Genomic DNA, 19472 nt, shown 5'->3' with positions numbered 1-19472 from the left:
GAATCCTCAAAGAAATTTGCTCCAGTTTCACACAAATGTCAATTTGGCTTCTAAGTCAAGTCAACTTTATTTTTGAAGCCCTTTTAAAGCCAGTATTAACCTGACCAAAGTGGTGTACAAAGAATAATAAATAAAAAAACAAGAAAAACAGATAGTACATAATAAAACGCAAAGAAGAGACACTTAAAGGTGACCAAGCTAAAGCGTGAATTAAAATGCTTTAATCTAGATTTAAAAATATAGTTCAGAGGGCCAGATCTTATCCAGAGTCCTGTGCAGCAGCTGCAAAAGCTGGAGCACCTTTTAGTTTTAATCCTGACTATAAGATATGTGGGAGGGATGAGCTTTAGGAACTGAGAGAGCTGGAAGATTTCCATAAGATCCTAATGTAAGGCAGGGCCTGCCCATGAAAAGGTCAAAAATCACACATTACTGGCCATCACTTATTATATGCTAATTATGGTGTAATTTAACACAAATGTCTAACAGGATAAAATGATAAACAGAGTATATCCTAATGGTCAAAAGTCAATTTCAATTTAATGTTCTCGGAAAACATTATGGCCATTATTTAATACCATAACATAGAAAGTGAAGATTGTGAGCATATTTCCTGTACCACGGCTGGTTGGCAGAGGTAAATAACTGTAGACAGTAATTCTAGTTTATCCTCTGTGCCATCACACAGGCTGCATCTGGATCTCATGCATCATAATATAAATGGATAGCCTGGAATGGGACAAAAGAGGAAAGAACCCTGATTCAGTTTCTGTGTTTCAATAGCAGAAACAAATCACACCTCTGTTCTTTCTTGTTGATAATACCTATAATTTATCAGGAAACATGCATGCATGTTAGCATGCTTACAAAATGATCTTGCATAATGTACTTACCATGCAAGGTAATTTTCTGTACAGTTCACTATCAGCCGATGGATGTAATGATAGTTTGGCTACATTAAGCCAGACAGGGACTTGACAAAGCTGTGCTTGATCAACGACTTTCACAAACAACTTGCAAATAAGCTGAAATAAAGAAAACATGGCACATTTCCCAATTCTCAAGCAAAACCAGGCATCTGTAGATGTTACCTTAAGCATCTCAAGTGAGTTTATGTTGATTGATCATCCTATTTTACGTTCCAAGTTTTGCACTTCTCTCAGGGCTTTTTGGTGAATTTGAATTTCCCTGTGTCATTGAGTTGTCATGTAAATCAGTGCAGCAGTTTAAAACTGCAGCAGCTGCGCTTTTGAAGGAAACGTGCAGAGTTGGGGAGAGTGTGTCATATGAGGTTGTAGAGTCAAGAGGGGGTGAACGTGTGTCATTCTTCCTTGTTTGTCCACTGGTGTCACATTCTCATAAGCTTTCTACAAAGTCATCATGTATTGACGCTGCTCCTTAGGCCAAGAATTGATCGGAGAGCAGATTGGTCAACAGTCACCCACCTCAACGATAATCAATGGAGGAAATTGTGGGATAAAAGCTTAATAGGTGGACTCACTGTTGATATTTCATCCTGCTGTTATCAGCCACTGTCCATGCAACCACAACTGTGCGCTCGATTTAGAAGTGCATGGTCAGAAGTCACAGTCATTCAGATACTAAATGAAGCATGACTGTGACTTGCTGTGAATTTACAGCTTTAACTGCAGAGTAACAAATGGTACAAGGCTCTAAAACCTGAGTCATGGCAGCTAATCATTCACTTTACTTAGCATCAGTCAAGATAAACTACATTCAGATCAAGGTTTAGGTTTTCACCGCATAACTTCAGACATACTGCTTCTTTCAGTCATCTATGTTGTATCAGATAATGAGACATTGTGACTGTCCAGTCTCTCTCGTTCCTGCTGCTGGATGGACCCGTTAAGTGGGGCCCTGTGGCATTGCGGTATAGTCAAAGCCAGCCCAGATTGTTCCCGCAGTGCCGGTGATGTTAATTTATTCTGATGGGATAGTAACAATGTGGTAGACAGTTATGTGCTGTCTGGCAGACTTGTCAGACAGACCAGTCATTAGACACACAAAGCATTCACTACCAACATTTTAATAACCCCGAAAATGAGCCTTCTACCAGGACAATACCAGCTGCACTTCTCACCTCCAAGGAGAGGCAGTGATTAATATTTTGATGTTCATACATTAAATATGCTACATCCTTACATTCATTGCAGCGTCCTTGAACTCAACGTTAAAAGGAGGAGAATGTTAACATGTTCTGATGAGTGACACTCAACATTTTGACTATTGTCAGCAAGGTAAAAGTGAGGGGAAACCGGAAAGAAACAGTGATGAGGAGGAAGCTGAAGGAAGGGCCCTGTCACAGTAGGGAGAGAAGGAAGTCATTCACTCCATACACAATGTCTCACTGACATCAAAGGTGGAAACCTGGAAAGGAAAATGAATGAAAGAGAGGGCAAAGTAAAAAAAATAAAGGCAAACGAGGAATAAAGAAGGAAAAAAGTAGAGGAGATAGATGGAAGCAATGGAAGCCTTTTGAGCCTTCTGAGACGGTCACTGTTGACAGCAGCTCCCCCAGACTCCCAGCATCTGTGTCTGACAGCCTCCAAGTCCCACTGCCATGTCTGACCTTTACATCATTACTGGCCTGTAGCATCTGTGCTGAAGCACAGAATGCTCATCTAGGAAAGAGAGCAACCAACAGTGTCTATGCAGCTGTAGACCAATTGAGCATGACTTTAAGTGTTCCTTTCATTACACTGTGTTCTCATTGAATCTGAGCTGTAGGAGTGCTGTCCTTTCTTGATGTTTCTGAGGCTGACTCATCCTCATTACCTATATCTACAGCACATTGTGTTTGTGCACATTCTAAAGTTCTATTCTTTTAGTTTAAGACTATCCTTTTGTGTAGATGTGTTAATATGGCAGCAAAGGGAGAGTCTTAGATCCCTCTATTGCCCCTCTCTTACTCGTGTCACTCTCTCTACCTTGTTATCCTCTAATGTATTTCCTGTGTGTTTGCCCAGGGGGCACAGGCAGAAGGGTAATCTGTCTCAAGGACAAACGGACAGCACCAACAGATTGTTACAAACTGTGGCACCAAGGTTGGCTGCAGTCGTGAGCAGAGCCATTTTATCCCTTAATGTTCATGTCTGACTTATTTCCACGTGTGGGATACAGGTGAAGTCTTGTTCTTGCATAATAATAACCAGGTTGACACTTTGAAGGCAGGACATAATTATAAAAGGTGCGGCCATGGTATTTCATTTCTCTTTCGTCTTTAACATTGATATCAGACCCAGTTTTACTGGGCAGCCAGAAAATAATCTAAGTTTTATTGAAAGAGCAGTATCTGGCTTGTTTTCTGGCAACTGATCAAATCAGTCTGAGCCTCATCAGTAACATCATAAATAATGTCCTTTTAAAATCGTGTGTGTGAGTGTGTGATTATTATAGCTAGTGACATGCACAGTAAGTATTGCGTGGCTTGCAGAGGCCTGACTCTGCTAACACAGCACTATATCTACAGTACCTGACAGGAAATGCTAATAAACAAGACAGAACCATACGTTGTCGTACCCTAACCCCCTGAGAGCAGTGGACCCTGCTACTGCCACCTCGTGACTGATTATTCCCCTGTTAGTTATTCATTGGATTTTCACTGCAGGATCGAAGATGGGAGAAATCTGTGCTGGGGCAGCAATACACTCAAGGCTTCCACCAAGCCCTGTTTGAAACACAGGGACTCAGTGGCCAGAATTTAACTAGCAGCTATTCAATAGATTGAAGGAAGAGTCAGGCTGAGTGTTAAGTGGCTGCTCCTGTTGCTCCTTTACTTCTGATACTTGATACTGGAGTGTTTTTCCTTGAAAACCGAATTTTCTGGTCTTTAGCAGCAGCTGTACAGTCACAGCATGATATCAAATGAGTTCATCGCAATGGCAGCTGACAGTTAAAGCCAGTCCTGCAGGCAGTACACCGTTTGTTTTTGTTGGTTTAATTTAATTTTCTCAGGTCACACATCTCTCTGTTTACACATCCAGACCGTCGCCAGAGGTGACAGTTACACTACTGCCACTGTCTTCCTGTTACTGTTCTGTAAGTGGCTCTTGAATATCTGTTTTCATGAAGATAATGTTTGACCTTGGTATTAAAGTAAAGTTGTTTCTGGTTGATTTGAAATTGCACCAGTCAACCTTTAGTTCAAAGGTAAAAAATTTCAGTCGATTTCAGTGCTGTCTTAGTGAGTTGCAAAGTCAGTGTATTGTGTTTCTACTGGGATCAGATCCAGTGCTGAACTTTGAAGTTGCTATGTAGCACCATTGTTTCTCCATAAAGAGCCTGCAGATGCAACTGCCTGCAGCATAGGTCGATGGCCAAATTCAAGCCAGGGATGCTGTGATTCCAGGGCAAACACTCTAAACCACTCAACCACCAGTCCTCCGGGGCAGTGGTGGCGCGACTTAAAAATTTTTCAATATTATTGCACATTGTGATGGAAAAATGAGGACGATGACACAGTGGAACTCCAAACAAAATGCTAAGAGAAACGCAGACTCTGGGAGGAGGGAATCTGATAACATTATTTTAGTAGAATTGGCTTTTATCCTTTTGGACATAGAAACCAGAAAAACAGATGTTCTCTTCATTTCCTAATGCTGTCATTACTGACACTGTGGAAAGCAACTGCTCCCCCCTTAAATACCACCTTAAGTGCAAATAGTTCCCAAGTTGTGTGTCGGTATCAAAACGCTGACATGCTTTTCCCGAGTGAATGTGTGAGAACGAGAGAATAACAGAGTGAATGGGTGAGAGGGAGGGAAAATGAATGAGTTAGTAAGAGCTATCTGTCACGCTCTGACAGCAGCACCCACAGCCATGCCATGGTGCTTTTGCCAGCAGACCTGCTTGTGTGTACTGAGATAAGCCCAAGCCGCCTTGCCTTGGCGGCATAGGCTGGTCACGTAGCACCAGAGGGCAGCTTAGCCCCAACACAAATCCAATGGAGGGTTTTTCTCTCACTCACGCTTTCTTTTGCTTCCACCCACACATCCTTTCTCTGTCTCTTCCTATGTACTGTATTTCTTTATGTCTCTGCCTTTTCCCCTTCTCAGTGTCTCCATCACTGTTTGACAGTACATTCATTCAAATTCAATATTTACTCTTCCTGGCAACCATTGACATGCCGAGGGTGATTACAGATTTGTGCTGGCTACATAGTCTAAATGTGCAATGTTTATAAAATCTTTCATTCCTAAGCTTAGCCATTTCACACTGAATAGCATTAAGCTACGTGTCTAAGAACACGGTTTTTGAGAGATGTGCACTTGTGTCTGAATCGGCTTTGCATAACATAGGGTCAGAGTTTAATAGCATTGTATAAATTGTGTAGTTTTTTCAAATATCTGAAGTGATATAGGTAAGGCTTTAAATAGGTGTGAAGTAATGGGGTTTTGTTGTTCTTTGATAGTTTGTTTTATTTTTTCCTCTTTCGGCTTTTCCCTTTTTGGGGTCAACAAATTACCACTTAAATATGAAACATATGTTGAATGTGATAGTTAAATTGCTTACCGTTAGTACTTAATTTTTACTGGCTCTAATGCGGAACTATTAAATATACGAAACATTTGCATGTTGTGATTTTACTCCTTTCCATTTAAGACCACCTTGTTGGCTGTGGCAGACAACACATGTACTGAAGTATGTTGGCAGACGTTTGAATGAATATGTTACAGTGTCCTTTCTTTAAATGAAAAGAGGTGTGGTGATAATCATTTTCAAAAGTTATGGGTTCCAGTCCTGACATTCTTTAAATTCAGTAAACAAGGTGCAGCATCTATGAGGTGGTGATTTGTATTTTATTGTTACCTTAATAGACAAGTGTCTCTGCAGGTGTGTGTGATCTTTCTTATGGACTGCCATTGGACTATAAATGTTAACTCAAAATAACCTAAAGTGTTTCAAAGCTGCCTTAAAAAGAGAGATAATCGGAGTCTACAAGGTATGGAAATGTATTTTTTGCGCACAAATTTTTAATAATGATCTAGAGCATCATATCAGTATGTTTGTTGTCCACATAATTGCCTGCAGTGATCCAGAAATGTGAGTCTTGACCATGTAATACATGATTTACAAGTATTCCTCAGAGTACAAGCCCATGGGCCTGGCCCCACGCAGACTTGGTATTCACTGCACACAAGCAGTATTGTACAAGAATCGCCACAGTTAATCCTGTGAAAGTGGTGCAGCCCACAGGGTACCATAGTCTACACTGTGTGTTGATAAGAAAAGCCTGACAACAAATGTGCCTCCAGGGCTAGACTCCCGCTAAAGAGCTGCCAAATCACATATGCTTGCAAACCTTAATTGGTATATCTGATACATCAAGAATTTCTCTCTGTAAACAAAGAGCAGCGTGAGGTACATGCAATGTTTGCGGGCTTCAGGTCTGCTGGAAGTTTCATCATGGTGCCTCAGACAAGAAGGTCCCACTTAGTGCGATTAGATGTTTCCTTGTTCTCCAGTCAGTTTAATATCCTCATTACAAGAAGAGTGAGTTGGGCAGCATTACAGCGTTACAGTAAGATGGGAACATTCGGAAAGCATTTTCCCCAAGTTAAGTTGTATTTTTCAGTCATCCACAGATAGCAATATAACAGCTTCAACACTAACTTGGTCACAGAGGCAGAGAATGGCGCATTTCTCCAGGTTTTGTGTGTGTGTAACACAGACTGAGAGAGGAGGACACTGATTGGCTCATTTTGGCCTTGTCTCTATCCATAACCCCAAAAAGAGCACTTGATATGGTCTGGTCCCATAATTTTAACACTAACCCAGTTGTATCCAAGAAGAATCCTGACTGAACTATGGTGAATATCTGTTTAGGCCAATGTTTCTCCTCGTCACAGAAGAAGGCTTTATATTATTACTCTCAATAACAGAGAGAACTGCAGTTCTTGCCACAGGTATTTAGTCATGTGGGAAATACTGTGAGCTGGACATCATGATATTACAGCAGGGGGAAGCGGCTGTTTGCGCTACACAAGCTTGTGCATGGGAGACACACATGTGCACACACCTGGGATAAAAGAATCACTTCTCCTTGGGCTTTTTCAATGTCATCAAAATTACTATTGTGTTAGCTCTGCCGCAAATATCCTTTAGCTATACTTTGCTTAGTATTTGATACACCTAAATGTCCCCAGAGACAATAAACAGTCCTTAAATCAATTCTGTGCTTTTAAGCAGCTCCTGTCTTTTTTTTCCCCCTATGAGAGAATAATATTAGATGGTCTTTGAAAAGGACTCTCCTTTCACCTGTTTCAAGGGCACCAAATGCAGATTTTCATGTGCAGTGCACTCTGCTGCGATGTACATGAGTCAAATTGTGTAGATCTAAATCTCCACACTGACTCACAGCTGGGCCACAGGCGAAGACCACAGAGATTTGTAGCTACCAAGGCCACATTTTGTTTTGATCTGCTTTTTTTTTACTGGAGATGGCTACAAGAAACATTAATATTTTCTTCTGTAGCACAAGAAAGTAATGTAAGGCTCACTACTGAATTTACGACAGAGCTACTGTAAAAGATCTGTTGGTCAGATTTATTGGCCTGCTGGTGTAATTATGTTGACCGGGAGTCTCTCTGTGGCCCTCTACTCCTTCGGTGCAATTTATAAATGCCACAGAGCAAGTAATCCCACCGTTTCCCCACTTAGTTGGGAAAGGGCTGGGCAATCCTCTGGCTAGGATTGATTGCATATAGCGCAAATGAAGACTAAGCAGTTTTCTACTGTCGAACGCCAGAACCAGCCCCTGCTATTGATTAATTTCACCGCAGAAGGAAAATAAGACCTGCCACTTCACATAACTGTTGATATTTGTTTCCCTTTTGCCCATGAATTTATGGTCTGCTCTTATTTAAAAACAGCTCTATTTTCACCTCTTTCCAATATACATGTTTGTGCTGAGCTGCAAACAGAAGAAACTCTGGTTATGTGAAGTCAGCCTGTGCAAATTAGCATTTTTTTGAATAAATAAGTCGATAGCTCTGAGGAACACATAAACCATTAAACAGTTATGGATGATATTTGCAGAACAGTTGATTGAATTAACAGAGACATTGAGTGTCAATGAAAACTGGTGAGTTGCAGTTGTGCGCATTTGAAGATCTGCAAGCTATGCCTTACTGTCACCAGTTGTTTAAATGTATATTCATAATTAAAACAAGCCTGGCTCTTTTTTTCATCTATTGTTGGTGTGTCATTGTGGGGCAAGATTGAAAATTCAGGGCCATTGTCTGTAAAAGTCCCCAAGCATCTCAGACCAAACCCATTGTTTTGTCAGCCTCTTCTTTTATACAGCACACTCAGATTTTGAAACCATGAGCAGCTCAGAATGGTGCATAAATGCAGCAAAATATAAGAGCATTAAATCTACATAAATAGGGCTTACTTGGTGATGTGAACACCATTGAAATGCTCCATTACTTCAACAGAAAAACTTTCAGTTCTTTTAGGTTACAGTTTTGAGTGTATAATGAAGGGAAATTGTAGTTTCAGATCTAGGGCTAAAATGGATGCAGTTGAGTTTCAAACAGACCATTATTACAGCTCACTCCCGTCCACCTGGAGCCCTGCATCCTCCTCCTTGCTCTTCTTATTAAACTGTGGACAACTCTGTATTGGACATGCTTCAGGGCCATGTTTGCTATGCACTGGTTTATCCAAGAGGAAGAATAGCCGCAGGACAGGATTTGGCCAGGCAGTGCAGTATGCTGTCTTCCCCACATGGGTAATTGCTCTGGACATTCACTGGATGGCAGGGCCTGGGAAGACTATCACAAAGATACAGCAGTAGAAACAATATACACGAGGTCCAAATGCCTCATCCTTTTCTCCACTATGGCCACACTAAGTGTTACTGGAGATAAAGTGATAAAGAGCACACACACTTTGAAGAAGCTTTAAATAAACCTCCTTTATTACTTTTATACAGCATATTTGTGGAGCAATGAAAACGCACACATTATAACACATATATTGGGGGCTGGGTTATGGCTGTGTGCTCTCTGACAGTTTCTGTCAAGCCTCAGGTATGGAATCACTGTTGTGGTCATATTTGCAATCTGTGGACATTAATCTGCCGCAAAGGCTGGAGTGAGGTATGTCGTCTCATCATCTGTCCAAGTATGTACACGCACCACCCTGAGCAGGAATAGAAACAAAAAGGAATACCTTCCCTCACAACCTGGCAGCAATGTACAGTGCATCAACGCTGGGCTGTACATCATTAATCTAGTTTTATAGTTTAGCCACATAAAGAGAGCTGAAGCAAAAGCAAAAGTTTTTCTTAGTCTATTTCATAAGTGGACGTATTTTAGAAGACGTATGTGTTTTATTGGTATGTTTGTCTATGCTAGCACATTTCTCCTGAAGTGTATAGGCGACATCTATCGTTTAAAATTCTCACAAACTAGTTTTGTGAGTATTGGCTAAAATCTGAACAATCATATTTTCTCCTCCTTCCTCCTTTCACCTCTTTGGTTCTCTGTACCAAAAGCATTTTACTGAATCACTTGCTCAGTATATGAGAGAAAGAACAAGGCTCTCATAAAGTTAAAAAAAAAAAAAAAAAACAGCTGTTTTTTTGAAAACTTTTGAAGTTATTGGAGGGGCAGAACTGTATCAAAGTCAGTATAGAAAAGGCCACAGTCAGCTCAGTATCATCTCAGTTCTCCCTTGTGTAATAAAAGACAGTAATAGTGCTTATTCTGTATTCTTTCTCAGCACAGCAGAAATGTATTTTTTTGGTCCCACAGGGAAGGGTATTTGTTAAAAAAAAACTTATGGAACAAAAAAAACCTGTACATTGAATGTAGGGTGGAAACAAAACAGATCTTGCTAAATTATTTAAATGAGCTGCTTGGATAGCAACATTATAACCTAGCCATTGATACCTTAGCAGCATTTGATTCAATTTTGTATCATTAGCAGATTTAGCATATGATAGCTACAAATGAGCCCCCCTCTTTGCACGGTTTATTATACCTACATCGATTCCTAATTCACTCATGCACTCATGTTACTTATATGGACTCCAAAAGGTTGCATCCACTTAACCACACTAATCTTTCACACCTCGAATGATGCAATATGTCCCCTGTTTATAATTTAACCAACAAATTATCCATCTACTGCATCTCCTGGGGAGACAGATTCATTATCCAATTTAGCACACTTGAGGAAAGGACGATATTAAGTGATAGATGAAGAGCATCTCGGGTGAAGACAGTTTTAGAGACAGTGCAGAGCCTCTTCCCTGTCTTTTCCATATTTAAGATGTCCATTTAGTTTTTGTTTCTTCCTATAGCGCATCGCTGTAACCAGTCACAGTGTGATTCTAATGCCCATCGAGGCGTAACTGGAGCAATCTTTGCGCTTCTGTTCCAACAGAGTGATTAATGGAAAGCTTTGTGGGGTAATGATGAAATATATGATGGTGTCTGGGTTTAAAAGAAAGCAATTAACTCCTTCCAAAGAGTTCAGTGTCGATTATAAAGTGGGTACTGACATAAAAGAGCAATTATTTGGTTTATTTGCCTGACAATGTCTCAATCCTGTAGCCTCTCTTTCCATCTCATTGTCAGGTTTATAGTAGGCTCAACCATCAGCACAAGGATGGGCTTTGTTATTTTAATAAATGACGTCTGTGGAGCAAGCAGTGGTGTCTGTCTGGTGCACGTTTCTTTCTCTTCCCTGTCTCCTGCACCCTCTTTCGTCTACTCATTTATTGTTTTTCCTCTTCTTTTCCCCACCTAAAATTAAGTATATTCTCATCATACACAGCTCACTGGGAAATAAAATGCAATGCGTGCACACAAAAAAAAAAAAAAAAAAGGAGAGAAGGAGATTCGCTGCCCAGCAGACGAATGTGTTCTGCTAACCCTGTGGTCATCAGTTGTCAGGGCCACCCAGCCTCTCAGAGGCAGCCTCAGACAGTGCAGACACCCACAGAGGATAGATGAACATGAGCGGGGGCAGTGGAAGTGGTGTTGAAAGATAGCCTGCTCAGACACCACTGCTCATCGATCATGGCAGGCGCCCTGTAGAACTGTCCTGAGAGAAAAGCCCAGGCAATAACAGTGGGCTGAAATGTTGCGGCAGCAGGTCAGTATAGGACTGGATGGCAAAACAACACCTCAGCCATCACCTCCTTGTTTCCTGTCTCTTCTGAAAGTGTTGAGCTGGAATACAGGGGCTTATTTCCACACTTTGACATCACTTTTTTTTTTTTTTATCCACCAAGAGCACCCTGTATATTCTTTTCACTTTACATAAGACATTCATTACAACACAAACGCCACTTTTTGGATTATATATTTGCCTCCTTTGGTCACATTTGGTCTCAAAGTAAATAAAAACTCTTGGCAAGGGTTTCCTGAATCAGTTAAAGGGAAAAACCCAGATACATAAAAGCGCAAAATTGACTGACGGGCGGTTTATCTTCTAAAATTAGGACGGTGCCTCTGATGTGATTATTTGATTTTTGTTTAGTCCTACATTTTTCTCATGGCAGGATAATGTTGTGCATGATAAATTGTCAGTTTTGTGAACTTAAGGCTGGTTCCAACTGCAGACCTTGACCTTTTCACATAAGAATGAGTCTGCATCAGAAGTAGCGCCATTTTGGTAACATCTGGGAATGGAATTGGAGGTTGCCTTGTAAACAAGTGGTCTCCATACAAAATTTTTGATTTCCCATAGCTCAGGGCCCTGTGATGGTTAAAAACATTATTCAATAAAGGACACCCTATTGTCACTGTGTACAAACACATTCTCCCACAGTTCAGAAAAATGTCTCTCGTGACCTGACAAAATTATTTACTAGCAGCATTTAGCTGATAAAGGGGAGAGAGCCCAAGTTAGTGAGCATGCAACACAATGTGGCAAGCACAATCACACTACATAGACTATGTTACATGTGCACAAAACACAAGAACATTTACTTGTCACTTGTCACATTTAACACAACAGTACCCAGCTGGCTGCTTCGCTGGCTGCTTCGCTGGCTTCCATCCATAATGCTAGTTAGACTGCTCTTCTTCTGGTTTTAACTCTCACAGGAGCTTTTATTTATCCGAATGTGAACCTATTCTTTGAACCAGTCATTTAGCAATAGTGTTCCTTTTCCTCTTACAATGATACAATGCTAATCGTCTCTGCAGGTTAATTGAAATGTTTAACAGGAAATAATTTTAATGAGTAATGGCATCACATATTGGGCATTGATTCATACTGTCATACCAACAGCTCAAACGCTGCAAATGCTGGTATAGTCCATTAACTGCAGCCCACATAAGCAGCAAAATGGGAGATTTTTAAGTTCAGAAATTAACAATGTGCATGGAATTTAAAGAAACCTGAACAAAGTCTGAATGACAACAATTAGGCTTGTGTATTGGCACTGTTGAGTAATTAAACAGCCATATTCCTCCAAATGATCCAGTGAATCAGCCTGGCATTGTCCCGCTCTTAACAGGCACCTCACAGCATTTGGTTCACATTTCTCTCTTATGAATATTTGGGTCCCACTGCCAAAGTGAAAAAGTGTTCATCTGTTATAGAGCTAACAGCTTTTGAGAGGCAGAGCTTCACTTCCCAATTGAAACCCCTCAGAGAGGGCTGGATTTTCTGACTGGGGCTGTTGAACACCTATGCTGCTGCTATTGTGTGGATGCTGCTGCCTGATTCCTCCAGCACCGGCCTGTCTTTATTGGTCGTCACCTTGTTTACATGTCTTGTACAGACTGCAGGATAATGGAGCAGAACACTCATAAAATGCAGAATGGTGTTTGCTGTATGTTCAGTGTTTACACTCCAGAATATGCCACGTGAGATCCATCACTTCTGAGAAAACCATCTTAAACCATCTACTTTGCCTCACATACCCCAATGAGTTCTCCCAATTACCACAGGCTGGAGGCTTGTTTGTGTTTGCCAGCAGGTGCATTTGTATCACATGAGTGAACTCTGCTGTATTTATGTCATATTGATTTCCACTGTAAATGGAAATGTCTGGAAGAGAAGAGCAGATTGTGACTGTGTGAATCTGGGTATATAGCATGTGTGTTTGCGTGTGTGCAAATGCATGTGTTCACACCAGCATACCTCTGCAGCTCTGCTTACGTAACCTTGCTTGTGTATTCCGTCTGTCCATTAACAGCAGAAAAGCATCAGCTCCCTAATGGCCTCCATGTTTGTTGCTCTGTAATGAAAGGGTTGCTCAACTCAGGATTAGGCTCTTTCTTAACTGGCTCTCAATTGGAAACTGTTAAGATTAGCACTTGCTCCCCAGTGCCCCCTCTGACACGATGACAAAGCATCACACATGACTCTTCCTGGGCTTTTGTTGGCAGCTGCTGACACCAGGAGTTTTTATATGATATGATTTCTTCTATAGCAAGACTTCACCATTTTAAAGTCATTAAATTGGTTTATTTGCTGGTACTGATCTGATCACAACAACATTGATTAGAAAGGTCTTAGTATGGCTTGTGCATGAATCCACAAACATACACGCAATATCACAGAGGAGATGCACTTAAATTTATGCACGTGTATACATGCACAGTGCCGATCTGATAACATTAGAGAATTGGGCTATATTCTGTAGGTTAGGTGGATTCTAAATACACACAGTCAAAAAAAGATGACCTATCAGCCACAAATAAGCAGAGTAATTTGCAGAATTTGGAAAAACATAACACCATAATGGATGTCAGTTAACTAATTGGCTTCAATCTCTTTAATCACATATCATACACAGGACAGGTAGTAGATCAAACATTTTGGCTTAATTGGACCAAAGTAGAATGAATAATGTCCTTGCTAGGAGGCTCATGTTGTTGGCACAGTGGGAATTCTTTTACTCGCTGTCACACGAAAGCTTAGAGTGGAGGAGTTCTCAGAGAGAATAAACCTAGGTTTGCCTTTATTCTTTTGAATCAACTTCTTTAGAGTGTGTTTTTTAAATCTTAGGTTGAAATGCAGAGGAATGCTGGACGAATCCAGTCAGACTCCCACCGAGGACCTTATGGATGATTCGGCGACTGCTCGAGGCAGTGGCACAGCAACACAGTATATCATGCAGCTACAAGGCTCAGTGGGGTGGCATTGGGCCAGTCTGAGACTCATCTAAATACACTGTCTGCGTGCCAAGTGTACCAGCAGGACCCTGTGCAAGGTCAGAGAGAAACAGAGTAAAATAAAATCCATAACTGAAAGTGCAACAAGAGTCTAATACATCAGTGGCACAGTTGTTTACAAGTGTTGAAATGGCAGCTCCAGGATCAAGGACCCAAGTTTCAAGTTGGCACTTGTTGATAATCAATGCTTGAGCGAAAAATGCAAACATTTCCAGATTTCATATGCCTTCATTGGAGTAATTTTCATTTCAGTTAACCTGATGGTTTGGGCGTTTGTGCTGTTGGTCAGAGAAAAAAATTTGTTTGAATAGCATCCTCAGATCTGTAAAATTGTGACAGGAATTTTTTTTTTTTTTTTCTCCTGACTGCAATATCAACTACTTTTCAGGAAATCACTTAAATTACACAGATAATAATTACACATAAATCTGTGTGTGCAGAGACACATTATCAGATGTGTTTCTGCACAAACCAGAGCTACATTCTGGTTATTAAACAAATTTCAACTACTTTATCTTGTTAGGGGATTGATTCTGATCATCATCATCATAATCATTGATTATGATGCCAATTATGATGCCAATGCACACCTAGACCTTACTTTTTCAGTTAGGCATCCTAAAGCAGGCACTCTTCTGTGTTGCCAGCAGATGGAGCACACTCAATATTGAACATGGTCCTGTTTCAGTTTCAGGCCTCACTGGTTCAATTATGACAGCTGTATCAACCTCAGCTCATCTACTACAAATACTGGGTGCTATTTCGATCAGATTTCACCTTGCCATAAAAATTTGTCTTTCTATAGCTCCTGTGATTTTGATTGAGTGAACAAAATGAGTCGCTTCCCCCACTTCTGATCATTTGTCTAATTTGCCTGAAACATTACAGGATCACACCTCAGTTCCTGGCTCCAGTCTCACCACAGTTCTGCAGCTACAATGAATAATGCATCACCGCCATTTCCAGTTCACCACTCACCTGAGTCTGCTGCCTAATTATTACAGCCTGTTCTGCTTTGTTGGTTTTTTTCACTTTTTTACATTCATATGTGCACTGCAAATGCCATCTCCTTATAACTTTCACCTACCTACCCTACCTGTCCTGGATAAGCAGACACTGATATGCCACAGGTCTTTGTGCTGTTACTGCACCCCATAGAGCCACATATGGGTGCAGAAGTGTCCTCAAGCTCTGTGAAAGTTGTGAATGTTATTATGGGTGGAGTCAGATGTATGTTATTATCCTGGGTACCATAAAGATCCACACTTTATGGTACCCAAAAGCAATTGATGTGGGCTTTGCTGCATCCCATTTTCTCCTTACATTTATTTATTTTTATTTCTATTTTTTTTTATTTATACCTATCATTGGAATTACAAGCCTGAATTTAGAACATTATTACATATAGTTACAAAAGGCTGATAACATTCCAATATGAATACGAGAATGTTGACCCCCTTTGACCAAAATACCATCTAATATATTTTCTCAATGTAATCCATTATTATTTGGTCATAGACACTTATCATATTGACGTCATTAGGTGGCCCTAAATATTCAATGAAAAATCACACCAGAAACAAGCTGATTCTATTGAGGGCAAGAAATATTTTTTCTTTTGTTTGTTTCAGCAACAACATGGAAATAGTTGCAGCTGATCTCTGTAGATCTGTACATTAGACGTTACCGTAGTGAGCATAGACAACAGGGTTAATGTAAGATAAATGTAAGATCAAAGTTTGACTGAGTCTCAAATGTTCAGATGTGGGCCAGCAGTCTGTTGCACAGATCGACTCCAGTAGGGGTAAACCAAGCAAACCAAAAAAAAAACGTTCTCAGCTGTCGACGTGTACAATACAGTTCCTGTTTGGGAATGTGCAGACTGTCGCTGCAGCCTGTGACTTTGCGCCAACACGGTCCGCCATGGCCGCAGTGAAGCTGTGCTTGTAGCTGTGCTTGTAGCTGTGCTTGTAGCTAACGTGGCTCTGCACTGCGCCACCATGGAATACATACTTTCTCTGACGGGCAGCGGCGCAAGGGTGGTCCGGGACGCGATCTCCCAGAGACTGTGGCCCGGATCCGGACAGGAGGCTGTTCACGTTCAGCCTCACTATACCGGGACAACACACAACACTGTCCCTGTCTACTGCGAGACAGGTCAGTCCCACACTCAGTCCCCTATAGTTGGGACAAGGCGTAGTCCGCAGTCTAGCAGAGCTCGGTACCAGAAACCGTTTGAAAAAAACGCCAATTTAATGTTTGCTTGTTCCGCATTTCCTTTTCTCATTAGCTAGAAGAAAGATTAAGACCCAGAAATAATCGCTAAGTTTCAGTAACAGGGTCGGCTAAGTTTTGCTCATTAATCGTCTCTTATTCAATGATGAGTTTAACTTTTTCTTTAGTTTTGCTTTTGTTTTCAGAGTACAGCAACGTTTTTAAATGACCGACTTCATGGATTTGGTTTCGGAGCTGGGTTAACAAATTAACAAGTAAAGTTGACAAGCTGCTGCTGTTGTCAGCAAACTGCACAGCTCAGCTAGTGTCAGGTGTTTTCTTTATCAGTGTCTTAGAAACGTCAAAGTTGTTGCAGGGTCCGTCATATCACATAGTCAAGGATGTCGGTTACAACCATGAGAGATTAAAATTGTCACTGTATTCACTTGAAAGCTTAAAGTGGGATAAGAATGAAGTGCAGTACTTGTCTATCACCGAGTCCACTCTCACATGGCTCAGATACAATGCACGAAAGCTGTGTGATAAATGTTTTGAATCGAAAAGTGAAAGACCACTGGGTGCAACGCTTGTGGTTGCACACATGTTGAAGAGACTTCCTCATCAATGGACTGGGGGTGCACAAGCTCGCTACCGCGCTTGATGTCCTATTTTAGAGTTGAGTTAAAGTCGTAACGAATCAGTTACATTCATGTCATCAGTAGCTGCTCCCTGTCTGTCTAGTTTGTTGGGCAGACACGCTGCCTGTAACAACTGAGGCATTCCAAATATTTCAGATCAGAAGGCAGCATGCTTCAACCATCCAGCCAGTGAGTGAATGTTCTCAAGGCTTTTCACATTGGGGGCGTTAACTCGATGTTAATGAAAATTTGATTTTTTTTTTTTTTTTCCCCCTACCCTCTCTGCTTTGCCTCTCACACATGAACAGGAACAGGAACAATCAGGGCCATCTCTGTCACTGAATTATGTCATGCTGTTAAAATGAAAACACAGACAGTTCTGAGCCTTTGGCCACATGCTCCACCAGTATATAACAAAGATTACTGTGCACTATTCGTAAGTGTTAATTGGTGGTTCTGCAAACAGTTTAAGTTGCAACGTATGGGCACACTCTTACCCTACTCTGGTTTAATGTACCAGGGGTGCACAGCTCATGCAGAGTCATCAGGCTCCAGAGCTCTGTGACACTGCAGGTTAATTGTTCAATCTAATTAGGACAAAGATTAATCAGATGGATGCTCTGCCTCTCTTCAATTGCCACGGCTGTCAGGGAGCTTCATTAGCATTCCCTGTGCCTTTCTCTTCCAACAGCAAAGTGGACCGCAGGGGCAACTTGTATCTGCAGGCTGCTGCCCCACTCATGGACAAAAGAATGAGACTAATTAGACATGGAGTCAGGTAGTGGAAGTTAGGAGACACTGTTAGAGACGGGTGGTCACAGAGGTGGTGAAAAACACGTGCGTGTGCAGAAAAGTATTAAACACAGGGACCATTGATAAAGGTCCCAGTCACACTGTCCACCCTAAGCCATAAACAACAACTGACTGTTGTTACCTCTATGAGCTCTGACTACTGTATGAGGAATGGGACAGGACTTTGTGAACTCTCAGTAACTTGGGCTGGAGGTAGAAGTGTAGCTAGTGAAGGCTAAAAGTTTAAAAAATCATATGTATTTAATTTAACTGAGGGTTTGTTACTCAGTTTCTGTGCAAATGTCTTCACATTATTAGGAATGTTTGTGCAAGAGAAAATTAAAGAGGCTTTTCACATCTTGCTATCCATGAGCTGAGACAGAGATTACAATCTGCATCTGTGAAGTTCCAAATCTAAGTCATGTGATGACACCTGAGCCTGCTCCTTCAGTTGACTTTTTTTTTTTTCTTTCTTTCCTTTCCTTCTCTTCTTTAATGGTCAAATCCAGTTTTTGTACCTGGACACTTTCAACTATCCATCTAAACCAGCCTATCTAAAGTTTGCATTAAGAGCTTGGATACTTAGGAGTGTTTCTTTCACAATGAGATGGCCCTGAGCCTTTATAGACTGATCAGGAATGCATGTTGAATCATGAGTTCACATGGTTGGTTAGTAGAACTGTGAGGATTCTCTATCAAGGCTGTGATAGATGTAAGAAAAGATACAAAAGAACAGGTGCTGTGAAGGCTGTTAGTTGTTATGTCTTTACAATCGTTAATGTCAAAAAGTTATCTTAGGTATCAATTTATCTGGTGGACACAATAGTGATTGAGCAGACTGAACTCAAACTCCTGGTACAACATTTAAAGGTAGCATTAGAGACGTATTGGAAAGATATGATCGGTCTGCTGTGAACACAAAACTGTCACACTTGCAGTCAGTCAAATATTGAAATATATTGCCACAACAGATAATGGTAATATTATTAACTTATATATTTATAGCACCTTTTTGCGAGAAAGTTTACCTAGTGGTTTGACACATGAATATGAAGCAGGACATAAACTAATGGAGTCTCATAGGACGGCAAACAAGATCACCCTCCAACCATTCTGTTTCATGGCTCACATGACTGATACTCTACTTTCTCTCTCCTGATTTTAACATAGAGCTATTTGTAGAAACTAGAAAGTATATTCTGAAAGGTGTGTCCTCTGTTTTCCCATGAGATGGACAAATAGATGATACACTTATTTATAATCCCTCCCTTTTCATCTGTAACACACAGGTACACAATACAGATTTTCAAAGCAGAGTTGATACAAGATTTGTTTGAAGTTTAAAGGTGTATTGAGAAACTCCTGATGGGTAGGGAACACTTGCAGGCAAATAAAGTCCAATTGAGTTATTGGTTTAAAAAAGTTATGCCAAATTTTTCTGAAGGAATTTTTTGTACCAAATCTCTAGACTTCGTATCAGATGAAATATGATTTCCCCCCCATGTAACACTGCAACTATTTCTTGTTACTATTTGTTGTTTCTTACATTACACAAGGCAGCAAGAGGAACCAAAGTGCAGTGTATCTAATCTAAATTTGCAGTATGAAAAGGGCAGGATACCAGTTGATAAATCTACAAGCAGCTTTTTCCAATTATTGT

General features: G+C 40.8%; 1 protein-coding gene across 5 annotated transcripts in view; it reads left to right on the top strand.

Annotated features, from left to right (window-relative positions):
- oxr1a (oxidation resistance 1a) overlaps positions 1 to 19472 on the top strand; it is a 135502-nt gene that overhangs the window by 62533 nt on the left and 53497 nt on the right. Inside the window, exon 1 of one of the 5 annotated variants that reach the window (XM_029503543.1) lies at positions 16068 to 16325. The exons of the other annotated variants lie outside the window; for them this stretch is intronic. Within the exon in view, the coding sequence (XP_029359403.1) occupies positions 16169 to 16325 (157 nt within the window). The 5' untranslated portion in view covers positions 16068 to 16168. Of the gene's footprint in view, positions 1 to 16067; positions 16326 to 19472 lie in introns of those variants that run through there. 5 annotated transcript variants of the gene reach the window in all.

Source organism: Echeneis naucrates, chromosome 6, assembly GCF_900963305.1.
Source record: "Echeneis naucrates chromosome 6, fEcheNa1.1, whole genome shotgun sequence".
NCBI lineage: Eukaryota > Metazoa > Chordata > Actinopteri > Carangiformes > Echeneidae > Echeneis > Echeneis naucrates.
The sequence above is the reverse complement of the archived record's forward strand: the minus strand, read 5'-3'. Positions and strand labels throughout refer to the sequence as shown.